The sequence below is a fragment of the Callithrix jacchus genome, chromosome 13, assembly GCF_049354715.1.
Source record: "Callithrix jacchus isolate 240 chromosome 13, calJac240_pri, whole genome shotgun sequence".
Classification (NCBI taxonomy): Eukaryota; Metazoa; Chordata; class Mammalia; order Primates; family Cebidae; genus Callithrix; species Callithrix jacchus.
In genome coordinates, this window is record NC_133514.1 from 40,968,180 (window position 1) to 40,981,439 (window position 13,260).

The 13,260-nt window shown below is 39.9% G+C and overlaps 1 protein-coding gene and 1 long non-coding RNA gene across 2 annotated transcripts in view; one reads left to right on the forward strand and one right to left on the reverse strand.

Moving 5' to 3' along the window:
- The first annotated feature begins 478 nt into the window (after window positions 1–478).
- On the forward strand, window positions 479–1,810 carry TCIM (transcriptional and immune response regulator). Its single transcript, XM_003734598.6, has one exon. It carries the CDS (start codon window positions 530–532, stop codon window positions 848–850), a length of 321 nt encoding a protein of 106 aa, XP_003734646.1. The 5' UTR covers window positions 479–529; the 3' UTR covers window positions 851–1,810.
- A 3,543-nt stretch (window positions 1,811–5,353) lies between these two features.
- Window positions 5,354–13,260, reverse strand: part of LOC103787521 (uncharacterized) — a 52,961-nt gene continuing 45,054 nt past the window's right edge. The window contains exons 4-6 of the long non-coding RNA XR_008475955.2: window positions 9,934–10,027; window positions 8,987–9,137; window positions 5,354–6,403 (exon numbers count right to left, since the gene is read on the reverse strand). This is a non-coding gene — a long non-coding RNA (uncharacterized LOC103787521). The remainder of the gene's footprint in view (window positions 6,404–8,986; window positions 9,138–9,933; window positions 10,028–13,260) is intronic.

Consider the following 13,260-nt stretch of genomic DNA (forward strand, 5'->3'; position numbering starts at 1 on the left):
ATTTGCTCAGCTTTCTCTCAATAGCTCTGGAGTTGCCCCTGATAGGAATGTCCAAAGGGCGCTGATGTGGACGCCAAATGTTTGCCCTGCACTTTAATTACTTGTCTGGGAATAAAAGCTTCTCTGTGGTTAGCAGAACCCCTTGTCTTCATTGTGGTTTGTGAAGATTTCAGAGTCTACGCGATCTTGTTTATGTCATATCTTTGTATTTTCCTGTCTTCAGCTTCTTTCTTAAAGGAAGGCCCAGATCTGTATTATCCTACTGCCACATGTGAAGTAAAATGAATACTCACAGCCCTGCCCCTAATCAGTGGACACAGCTTTTAGTAACATTTTACACTAGAACAGGATGTTGGCAGCTCAACTGTTAAGCCTTTCTGTGATTATTCTTCATTGAGATCACTCTGATGTCACCAGTGTAATTTGAGCCTGGAGCTTTTGTTCACACTTTAAATAGCAGTCCCTGAATGATTTCACTACAGACTCTCTGGAAAGCCTGGGAGCTGAATTCCGGAAGATCCCCACGTCGATGAAAGCAAAGCGAAGCCACCAAGCCATCATTATGTCCACGTCGCTACGAGTCAGCCCGTCCATCCACGGCTACCACTTCGACACAGCCTCTCGTAAGAAAGCCGTGGGCAACATCTTTGAAAACATAGACCAAGAATCACTGCAAAGGCTCTTTAGAAACTCTGGAGACAAGAAAGCAGAGGAGAGAGCTAAGATCATATTTGCCATAGATCAAGATGTGGAGGAGAAAACACGCGCCCTGATGGCCTTGAAGAAGAGGACAAAAGACAAGCTTTTCCAGTTTCTGAAACTGCGGAAATATTCTATCAAAGTTCACTGAGGACAACAGAATGGATAAGGACGTTATCCAAGAATGGACATTCAAAGACCGAGTGAGTTTGTGAGATTCTCACAGATGCAGCAGTTTTGCTGCTACCTTGCAAGCTTCTCTTCTGTTAGGACTCCAGAGGCTGGAAAGGGACCAGGACTGGAAAGGGACCGGGACTGGAAAGGGACCAGGACTGAACAAACTGGTTACAGAGACTCCAAACAATTTCACGCCTGTGCTGTTACAGTGGAGGACAAAATGCTTTCAGCAAGGATTTGAAAACTCTCCTGTCCCTGCAGGAAAGGATCGACGCAGATATGAGCCTGGGCAGATGTAATGAGAACCAAAGAGAACAGATGGCTGGAGATGACATAGATCCAGGGTCACTGTGTCAGGCCCTAGGACTTAAATTTAAGAGGAACTTTTTTTTTAACCAAATAAGTAGGGGGAGGGAGGAGAGAGAGGGAGGACAGGAGAGAGAATTCTATGCATAAATCGTTTACTGAATGTTTATATCTGAGTGTTGAAAGTGTCACCAAGCCTGAATGTTGTCTATTGGTATAGATTTTTAGAGATCAATAATTGATTATTTATTTGCACCTAATATAATGCCTGAAAAAGTGCATCACGTGGATTTAAGTACAAATTCAAGAAAGTAAGAGGCCTTCAGCAGCTCAGTAAAACCATTTGCCACCTTTTGGTTTGTAAAAGGATTTTTATACATTTCAAACAGGTTGCACAAATGTTAAAATAATGGGGTCTTTTATAAATCCACAGGACTGTGAAAACGTTGTATAATTTTTAAAAATCTGACTAATGCTAAAACGTAATCTAATTAAAGTTCATACAGTTACTGCAGTAAGCATTAGGAAGTGAATTTGATATACTAAATAGTTTATAAAGAGGCTATGGTTTCTATAATTTATTTTACTGCAAATGTCATGCAATAATAATAAATTATTATAAACTTTTGGCTTTGGGGTTGTGATGATTGGTCTCAAAGTAAAAAATAAGATGGTAAATGTTGATAATTACAAACTTCTCTAAAGATGTGTCTCTACCAATAAAAGATAGCTTTAGAGTAGCTTTATATTAATTACCAAACTTTTTCAAAACAAATTCTTGCATCAAATATCTGGGAAGTTTCTCTGCCCAATATTAAAATATAAGATATAGATACAGAAATTCATAGATTGACTCATTGGCATTGCTATTTCTGTATCCACTGAGGATGAATTTTAAAAGGCTTTCTCCTTATACTTTTGAAACATTTTTTCCATGACTGTAGTAGCTATGTACATGCTTACATGTATTTCTCCCAAGCAATATGCTTTGCGTTTAGAGTCTGAATGATACCAAGATTCTGTATATTACTACCGTTTGTTTAATATGAACAAATATAGAAACAATATTATGTTGGTTATTTCCCATATAATTAAAATTATAATACAGTATTTCTAGGACAGCATACATAAATGCATGCTATGCGTTCCTAACAAAAAGAAATAAAATTTTTCCAGAAGTTAAACATTTTAGAAACACCTACGGGGTTTTTCAACATGCTGATCACAGTAAAACAAAGCTAGTGAACTACCTCAAAGCTGCTGGGAGGGTCACAAGTCAGGTTACAAATACTATGTTTCCAGAAAGAAAACCAAATGGCAAAATCTATATTCAAATATTAATGTACTCATTCACTGAAGATAATACAAATCACTTTATTAAAAAGGAGTTCTTTCCAAGAGAGCATTCAGGAAGATCATGAATTAATATTCAAAATTTTGTGTGTGTGTGTGTGTGTGTGTGCACGTGCGCATTTTTCTAGGAGGAATATTGATAATTTTCACGAGATTTGTAAAGACAGCTATAACTCCAAAAAAAAGTTATAAACAAAAGAAGGGTTTGGAAAGTAGCAGGAGAATTGGAGGAAGCCGAACCCAGCCTGGGGACATCCTAGAAAATTCCACAGAAATTTTCCCTGTTTCATTTTCCCTGTGCTGGTGTCACAAGAGTGTGGATGGCAAGGCTATAAAGAGGCCCTCTGCTCCACCACCCTAGTTTCCCATCCTTCTGAACTGAGCTGTCTTAATGTTCACTGCGTGTGCTAGAAATAATTTTATCCCCCTGATAGGGCCTGTCAGTGAAAATTTTTATTTTCTAATCAAAAATTGAAGCATATCTTGGATGCTAAACGCAGTTCAAGTGTTAAGTGTATTATACATACCCAGTAACTATTTACTCTACCACGGTTGTTTTCAATAGAGTACAAAGTATACTTTCTCCTCTTTTCACATTAGCATGCATTAAATTGTTTTCCTGCAGTATATTATGTTATTTTCTGATTTCAAGGCTGTAACATGGGAAACGAATTAAAACGCAATTTGGATGCAACCCACAATGGTGTGGAGAATAAATACACTTGCAGTCGATTATCACAAACATGTTGTCCTTTCCGTTTGTGGAGAACAAAAGTTGGAATCAATGTAATTGCTTCAGGATGATCTTTAGTTTCATAATACATTTGTTATTTAATGTGAGGTGAAAACAAGCATCATTAGAACAGGGGGAATTAGTTCAGTTCAGAAGTTTATCTATGGCACAAGGATAAGCAAATATATCTTGGGACATCTCACTGTAATTAAAGAAATAAAAGCATCAAAGAATAGCTCATTAATCATACTTGTATCGTTAGATCACTGTAAACTTTCACTGTTTACTATTAGTCAATTTTCTAAAGTGGGTTTTTTTGTGTATTATTAATACATCACTTAATTAGTGCCATGATGTAGGAGCTAAGGGTGTGTGGGTGTGTGGGTGTGTGTGTAATGAAGTAATAAAACCGAAGCACAGAGAGGTGCAGTAACTTGGTCAATGACACACAGCTAATAACTCCAGAAATCAAATCCGGGAACTCTGGCCTTCATTCCTAGCCACTAGGATATACTGGGTCTCTAGGAGAAACCAAGTTTCTCTTTCTCTTTTAAGTGACAATTACTTCCATGTTAGTCCGTCCTGAAGACGGGAAGGCCTGGCCTCTGAAGCATCACTTTAATCTGATCTGGGTATGTTTGTCTATTTATCTATTACACTTACTACATGCGGAAAGTGTCTTAGTTTAATAGTTTTCATTGTATCAAGGATGTGCTTAGATATAGCCTTTCAAGTCTGCAGTTAAAATAACACTTGTATTAGCACCTTGGAACACGAGGCCACACGTAAGCTCTCTTCTGGTCAGTCGAGGTGTTGGGTTTTAGTTTGTTCATTGAAGGAGCTCAGAAACCATGGATTCAATATTTTATTCACTCAGTTCATCACCTGGCTCGCAGCAAAAGAGGGTTTATCCAGCAGATGATAGGTTTTTTGTGAAATAAGTCCAGGGGGTATGATTGACTATATTTTTCTCATCATCAGAGGCTAATCAGGGTATGCAATTGACATTTCCATGGAAAGTCTCATCTGTTACTAAACTAATAATGAAGCCATGGTCTGGGGATTGTATGTTTCTTCAGAGTATTTCAGTGACCCTTCTGTACTCCATATGAGGGTTTATCAGCACAGCCTGTTTGGATTCCCAGCATAACAGATTATTTGGTAAACCCCTGCCCTCACACCTTGGGGATATGTTGGGGGGAAGCATTAGTATCTTACCTATTCATGCAACAAAAATATAGTAAGCACTCATAGGTAGGAGCCACTAAGGCCAGAATGGATTGTCGTTCTCCATATCAGAAGAACAGAAAATGTTTTTAAAAGGGATATCATACCGTGAGAAGTGTGATGGGAATTTAGACAGAACTCTTTGGAAGCATAAGGCAGAAACTGTGTGTGTGTGTTCGTGTGTGTGTGTGTGTGTGTGCGTGCGCGCACGCACACATTTGTGTGTCTGTATGTCTGAGTGTGTGTTTGGGGAGTAGTGGGAGAATTGAAGGAGGTCTAACCCAGTTGGAGGAGACCATAGAAAATTCCACAGAGAATTTTCCATATTTGAAAGTCGGAGTTGGGGGAGTAGAGAGAAAAAAAATTGTTTTAGCCGATGCTATGGCATTTGCAAAGACAAGGAGGCAGGAAAGAATGTTTGAGAATTTCCAGGCAGTTCAGTATGACCAAGGGCCTAGGCATTCCCAGGTAATATTTAGAAAGGCAGATGGGACCAGGTGCAGTGGTTCATGACTGTAATTTCAGCATTTTAGGAGGCTGAGGTGGGCACTTTGGGAGGCCAAGGTGAGCCTATCATTTGAGGTCAGGAGTTCAAGACCAGCCTGTCCAACATGGTGTAACCCTGTCTCTACTTAAAATACAAAAATTAGCAGGGTATGGTGGTGCATGCCTGTAATCGCAGCCACTTGAGAGACTGAGGCACCAGAATCACTTGAACCTAGGAGGCGGAGGTTGCAGTGTGCCAAGATGGTGCCACTGTCCTCAAGCCTGGACTATAGAGCAAGATTCAGTCACAAAAAAAAAAAAAAAGAGAGAGAGAGATAAAAGAAAAAAAGAAAGGCACCTGGGTCTTAAATGACAATTTTAAGTATTAATTTTATTTTGAAGGTAAAAGAGAAACATTAAGATCTTTAAATAGATAAGTAACATTTACTGTCTAGCTACTGTGTAGTGGGGCTTAGGAAAAGATATGGTTAATAGCTTGGAAAGTAATCCACCATCAAGCAGTTGAACTTGGTCAGATTCTGCCGAAGTCTGTAGCCTCGTAGTTGGTGTACTGAATGAAAAGCTACACAGGACTCGAGTTCAATAACAATGGGCAGCAATGTGCAGCTGAAGATTAAACAGAAGTAAAAGATTATGAAGAAAAGCTTTGTGAGCCCAGATCGTAGAAACAGAAAATACATTACCTAATTGAAAATGTAAGAAATTGTGACTATGCCTGATACCTAGAATGAGTCTTATTATTTAACAAGTATTATAAATAAATGGTATAAGCTCTTTTTTTACTTGAAAAACTCTTCTGCAAACAGTTTCCAGATATTTTAAGTGATTATCATGGGTAATGCAAATGTGTTCTATTTCAACGTCCATACACATTGACAGTGGATATGGTTCAGCTAAGTATTGGCAAACTATGTTACAGAGCTTTTGGAAGTAAGCATTCTGTCCCAATAAGGGTTAGCAGTTTTTTTTTAAATTAAAACTGAATGAGTAATCAGAAGATTTTAAGGATAGCTGCTTTCTCCCCTCCCTACTTCTTATACACGCAAGCATGCACATACATATGCACACAGACATATGCAGACAAGTGCATGCACATGCACACACATATGTACACATATGCACATGCACACACGTACACACACGTGTACACACACATGCACACAAGTGCAGACACATGCACACAATATGCACACATGTTCACATACACACGCACACACTCATGCACATACTACAGATACATAGTCCTATAGGAACATATCAGTTTTCTTCCCTGAGCTTTTGTTTCTTCATCTGTGGACAATAGCATCGTGTTGACCAAACAATACCAGACTGAGCCTGGAATTCTGGGTTTTTTCCCTGACTCTGCCTTAGACAAATTCCTTTTATATCTCTGGGTTTCATCTGTAAGAAAAAAAAAAAGCAGCTAGACCAGATGGATGATGTCTGTGACCTTTATCAGCTTTTACATTCTACATCAATGGGAAATAGCAACTGTGCCACAGGATTTTTTTCTGGATCAGTTGGTATTCCACATATGACAGGAATTTCTCTTAAGTCTGATAAAGGTCTAATTTAAAACTTTTCATCTTTAGTCAGTGGTTGCTGAAGTCACAATGTGAGGAAAATTACTTTTTGTAGATGCATCTGTCCTTTTTAATAGGCTGCCCCCGTTCTGGTTGGCTGGTGACTCTGCCAGGGCTGGCTTTCATTATTTTGACTATCTTTTCCATAGCCAAGCAATGACAGAGTCACTGAGACAATCCCCACTGTTGGTGAGAATTGAATTCATCTGTAAAGTTTTAAAAATAGAGATTCTTGGTCCCAGACTCTCCAGGCATTGTCTTTAGTACTAGGTATTTTTACAAAGCTCCACAGTCAGCTAAAAACACGAGAGATACGGAACCATTTCTTAGGTTACATTGGCTCTTCTGTTGGTAGCACTTTGTACTATAAAGACCAAGAAAGAGGATTTGATTTCATGGCATTAGTTAGAATTTGTCTTAGCATATTAATTCTGTCATTAATTGAAAATGATACTGATACAGTTTGGCTCTGTGTCCCCACCCAAATCTCCTCCTGAATCATAATCCCCATGTGTTGAGGGAAGGTCCTGGTGGAAGGTGATTGGATCATGGAGATGGTTTCCTCAGTGCTGTTCTTGTGAGCGTGAGAGAGTTTTCATGAGAGCTGGTGGTTGAAAAGTGGCAGTTTCCCCTGGGCTCTCTCTCTCCTGCCACTATGTAAGACGTGCCTTGCTTCTCTTTCACCTTTGGCCATGATTGTAAGTTTTCTGAGCCCCCCACCCCCAGCCATGTGGAACTATGAGTCAATTAAACCACTTTTGTTTATAAATTACCCAGTCTCAGGTATTTTTCTTTCTTGAATTTCAATCTGATATTTATCTACCCTGATAAATGTATGTTTGACCAGAAAGAAAGCTTCTGTTTCTTATCACTACCTTTCCTTTTAGTGTTTTTGCAATTTGTCTATGTTTATTGTTTATGCCCAGGTTTTATCATCTGAGAGAAGCCCCGTGATCCTGAAGAGTGCTGGCAGCCACAGTATCTGAAATGCTGTGTCTGAGGACTGTCTTCCCCTGACGTTGCAGAATTCCTAGGGCAGTGAAATTGTCTCCAAGCCTACTCTTATCACAGTCTCCTTGGGGACATTTAAAAATCCAGGCCTTTGGACTTAATGACTCAGAGTTTCTGGGGCTGGGCACCTGCTAGCTCCATGCTTCAATCACTCCCCAGGTGATTTTGCTGCTCAGTCATATTGAGAAGTGCTGACCTAGATTAAAGTCACCGACTGTGCACAGTGTGAGGACATGGCTCACTTCAATTCATCCATGTTTCCCCAAGTATATTGCAGGCCTCAATACCTTTGGGACTGAACAATTATAGCAAAATGTGACTAGGACTTTATTGTGGAATACCTTATTCCTATTATCTCTAATTCAGATAATACCATTATTTTGATTTGGCTCTAAATTTTATTTGTTTTAAGAAATCTTACCAACTCACAATGATCACATAATTTTCTAACTCCCATCAGGTTCCCATAAAGCATACAGTTCCAGCAATTAAAATACGTTTTTCCAAAGAATGTAAGGGCTGTCTCCCCCTAAATATATTTACCACTTGCCTGCTATTACAGAGATTCATTTCTTAGTCCAGACAAGTTTGTCTTTTAGACAGTAAGAATTAGGCTGGGCATGATTGCTCACACCTGTAATCCCAGCACTTTGGGAGGCTAAGGCAGGAGGATCACTTGAGCCCAGGAGTTCAAGACCAGCCAGAGCAACATGACAAAACTGTCTACAAAAAAATACAAGCATGGTGGCGTGTGCGTAGTCCCAGCTACTCATGAGGCTGAGGCAAGTCCTTGAGCCTGGGAGGTCGAAGCTGCAGTGAGCTGTGATTGAACCACTGCACTCCAGCCTGGGCAACAGAGCAAGACCCTATCAAGTAGTACTTATCACTAGCAGTCACTTTTATGAACTAGAATACCAGCATTTAACTTACTTCCTGACAGCAAATATCTTCCACTGAGATCATGTGGTTTTAATCATAAAGGGAGAGTAGCAGAAGAACAGAAAGATTGAAGCCAAGGATAGGAAGCATCTGAAATCGGTAAGGAAGAAAACAACCAAAGGTAGTTGACTGAAGAAGAACATCTTGATTTTTTCCCAGCCCTGGTCTTGCCTGTTAGTGGGATAGTTCCATGTGTGTTACAGTGTGGGAGGCAGTAGAAAGATAAGAGAGCAGTTTATAGGGCTTATGAAGACCTGCATTCTAATCCTGTCTCAGCCATTTGTGAGGTATGTGTAAATTTTGAGTAAATTACTTAATGTTTCACAACCTCACTTTAACATTAAAATAGGGATTTAACATAAAATAGGGTAACAATACCTTCTGTATTAGTTTACTAACGCTTCTGTAACAGGATGCCACCAATCGGGTGGCTTAAACAACAGAAACTTACCTCTTCGCAGTCTGCAGGGGAAAGTTCGAGATCAGGCTGTCAGCTGGGTTTGTTTCTTCTTGGCTTGTACATGGCCATCTTCTCCCTGCATCTTCACGTGGTCCTCTCTCTGTGTGTGTCTGTATCCTAATCTCCTCTTCTTATAGGGATGCTAGTTATATTGAAAGAGGTCCAACTTTAAAGACCTTAGTGCAACCTACCTCTTTTCAAGGCCCTATCTCTAAATGCAGTTGCACTTTGAAATGCTGGGGATCAAGATTGCAACATGTATATTTTGGTTGGGGGGACAGAGTTCAGTTCATAACATCTTTTGTAATTATTTCTCGTGCTTATTGTAAGCATAACGTAAGGCAACATGTGGAAACATCCACAAGTTAAATACGATATCTGTCAGTAAGGTCACTGGGTTCCAGGACGGCACTTTGCTCATGGTTGAATGCTACAAAGCTTCTCGTACAGACTCTAGTGTGGGGTAGGTACCTCGTAAGTGTTTTTGAATATGAACCCACACATATCACTTAAAAATAGGTATTTGCTTATTAACCTCTGGAGTCAACATCTGCATCCTTTTTGTCTCTTCAGCATCTTGAAGGAGAGCTCAGTCAACAGTGTTCCATTAGCAATTACGTAGCTGAACCCAGGGGTGAACCACAGTTCCTGCCGAAAGAGCCATGTCAAAATGGCATTGTGCAATGGCGCATTTCTGCCACTAAAACTCTGTTTGCTTTTCATTATACAGGAATGGCTTCATATGTTAAGTGGAAGGGAACAAGTTCTCATATGGTTTTCTCTTATTCTCCTTCCAGCTTCAGAGTCATATGTCACAGCTTGGGCATTTCGTTTGGTGAGTGAAAGAAGGGAAGGGAGAAATGCTGGGAAGGTTTAAAAACTCCAGTGATATACAAGGAAAAAGGCTATGGTCACAAAAGTAATTCTATCCATCTTACCTTATATAGTAAGAATTTCGGTATGAATAGAATGGCTTTAGAGGGCTTCATAATCTGCGCCTGAGAAGTGTGTGAATCTTGGTGGAATAGAGTCCTGCAAGATGTTGTTAGAGATCAAATGCCATTGGTTATTATCAAATTTCAATTTGAAAAAAAAATCACTAAGTGTATATCATATCTATTACTCTGACACTGAAAAGTAATTAAATAAATTGACTAAAATAAACTAGTCAAGCAAGGGTGGGATACGATGCAGCCAAAATAACAATCTGAGTGTCTGGTTTTCAACTTGACATTGCTAATGATCACATGATCACACTGAGCAGGCATAAGCTAGTGTTGCCATTTCATTCTACATATATTTGGAAGATGAAGATACCTACATCTTCACCTTGTTTACAGGATCAAAGAGGCCAGAGGCTTGGGATTCTTCAATGATTATCTAGCCTGGTATGTGGACTCTCCGTATCCTTGAGGGACAAAACACCGGGATTCTATATATATTGAACAGATTTCATATGTATTTCAGTTACTATTTCTTTATACCTTTTTAAAAAATGGATATAAAAAACTATTAAATTTTTCTCTTTCAATTTTAGGGACTGATTTTTGCTGTTAGATTTGTAAAAATTCTATACAAATAAGACAGAGCTGGTTGCTTGGGCAGGACAGGTGCATGCCAGAGGCATAACCCCTCAAAACTCTGCTCTTCAGCTAAGAGACACCAGAAATTCAATACTCTGGGCACCATGCTTGAGAGATGGGAAGACTTACTCATGCCAGCTCAATTCACAGCCTGCCATATAAACAAGGACCTGGCTTGGTAGCTCACACTTGTAACCTCAGCACTCTGGGATGCCAAGGTGGGAGGATTTCTTGAGTCCGAGAGTTTAAGACCAACATGGGTAACATAGCAAGACTTCATCTCTACAAAAATAACTTAAAATCAGCCAGTTGTGGTGCCACCTGCCTGTGGTCCCAGGTACTTGCAGGGCTGAGATAGGAGGATTGCTTGAGCCCAGGAATTGGAGGCTGCAGTGAGCCAGGACCATGTCACTGCACTCCAGCCTGGGTGACAGAGTGAGACCGTGTCTCAAAGCATAATAAATAAATAAATAAACCCATTAATTTATTCATTTTTTAAGTGCCAAGGAGGAGGACAAATTATAAGTGAAAGCCAAGCAAAACCTAGAGTCTTAAGGACAATTTCTCCCTGACTGTGGCAAGGTTTGAAGGATTAACTTCACAGCAGAGAGCTCTTAGCCACTGACCACTATATTTACCTTTTGCTACATAACGAGCTGCCTCAATACTTAGTGACTTCAAATGACAAGCATTCAATTTAACTTATGATTCTGTGGGTCAGCTCAGGTTCTTCTGGCCTGGGCCAACTCAGTGATAGCCTGCTGCGCTCTCTCAGGCATCTGTGGTCAGGTGGTGGCTGAGTGACACAGGATGACTTCACTCGCCTGTTCAATTGACAGGTCGTTGGCCAGGGTATCTTGATTCTCTTCCATCGTTTTTTGCAATCTTCCATATTAGCACTTAGGGGCTTTCATCATAACACTGCTGGACAGGCATTTGTCAAATTCTATCTTTCTCTCTGCTCTGTTAGTAGACACCATGCTCACCATCCTCTCTTTGTGGCAATATCTTTTCTGGAACAGCATGCACTATAAGTGACCACATTGTACCTTATTCATGAGAGTCACACTCCAGGCCTTCTTTCCTGAGCTGAGATTCAGATTAGTTCATGAAACTCAGTCACTCATTTAGAGATATATTTTTACTGACTCCCATGGCTAGCAAATTTGATTCACCGAACTCAGTCACTCATTTAGAAATACTGTTTTACTCAATCTCATCACTAGCTAATTTCTTCTATAAGGTGTGAATGCTATCAGTGTAATATTAAGAGAATATTCATGGTTGTTTTTCTATGATTTCTTGATGGTGCAAGGATAGCAAAGACGTCACTCTTATCCTCAGGTACCCATGGCCAAAGCAGTTGAAGGGCATAAGCAGATTTCTGAAAAATTGTAACTGCCCAAAACCCTTTTTTAGTGCCAGTTTCCTTATGAAATGCATAGGTGCACGTCACTGAATATCTGAGCTTACTCCTCTTGTTAACCTCACATTGTGGAAAGGTTTTTAAATCAGCTGCTAAAAATGCCTTTTCTTTTTCCTGGGACAGTGGACATGGAGAGACATGAGCTGAGGGAGACAGACTGACTCAGGGAAAAGAATTAATGGAAGCACATGGCTCCCGCGGGCAGGAAATGCTTTGATAGACCTTTTCCTCTTTTTGTTACCAGGAGAACCTTGACAATAGACTCCACCTTGGAGCAGCTGCTCTGTCCCCCGTAGGATGATCACAGCACATTTTCCTTGTCAGACTTGGAGTCTGCACCAGGGAGTGCTCAGGAAGGGACCAGTACAATGTTGGGGATCTGCCCTTGAGCCTCTAAGCTGTGCAATGGGTGGAGACGTCACCCCAAGACACTCACAAATCCTTTTGGCACACGCTTCAGGAAGACCATCTGCTTCTGTTGTTCCTCTGACCTTTTGTTAGCACCCACCCTAAATTGGAAAGAAATTGCCAGAAGAAATCTGAAGACTAAAGCAGTTTTAGATCCTGTTGTCAGAGTTCTGGTTTAGCACCTAACATGTATCCCAAATTATGCTAGATGTTGGGGTGGAAGGAAAATTAATATCTTTTCAACGTTGAAATAGCTTCAGGACTATATAAGATCCTGAATAATTTAATTTAATCTTTTCAAAATTTCTACAAGGCAAGTATTATTATCTGCATCTGATAGATCAGGGAACTGAAGCTCTGGAGGTTCACCAATTTTTCTGTGCCAGTCTAACTTTCTAAGGTAGGAGAGTGCAAAGTCGGACTGCTATCTCAATTTCACATATGACTTTATTTCAGCTCTGATGTATTCCTAAGTCTAATGCTTAGGGGCTTTTTTCCCCTACTCTTGTGTACAATATCTAAGAGACTCCATGAAACATTGGCAAGAAAAAGACCTGCTTCTAGCCCCATTCTGATATGTGACATAGGATAAGTCACTTAACATTCTGGATTTCAGCTTCTTCTGGAAGATAAGAGACTAGGACTAAATGAGATTACAGTCCTTCTAATTCCTAAATTTATAACTGTGTTACAAATGTGATATGGGCTCCACATTCATTAGGATGGCTACTAAAAAAGAGGAAAACAAGTATTAAAGAGAAGGTGGAGAAACTGGATCCATTGTGCACTGCTGGCAGGAATGTAAAATGGTACAGCCATTGCAGAAAATAGTTTAGCAATTCCTCAAA

Coding starts and splice junctions, on each gene's coding strand:
- TCIM (XM_003734598.6), top strand. CDS start 530: ATGAAAGCAAAGCGAAGCCACCAAGCCATCATTATGTCCACGTCGCTA.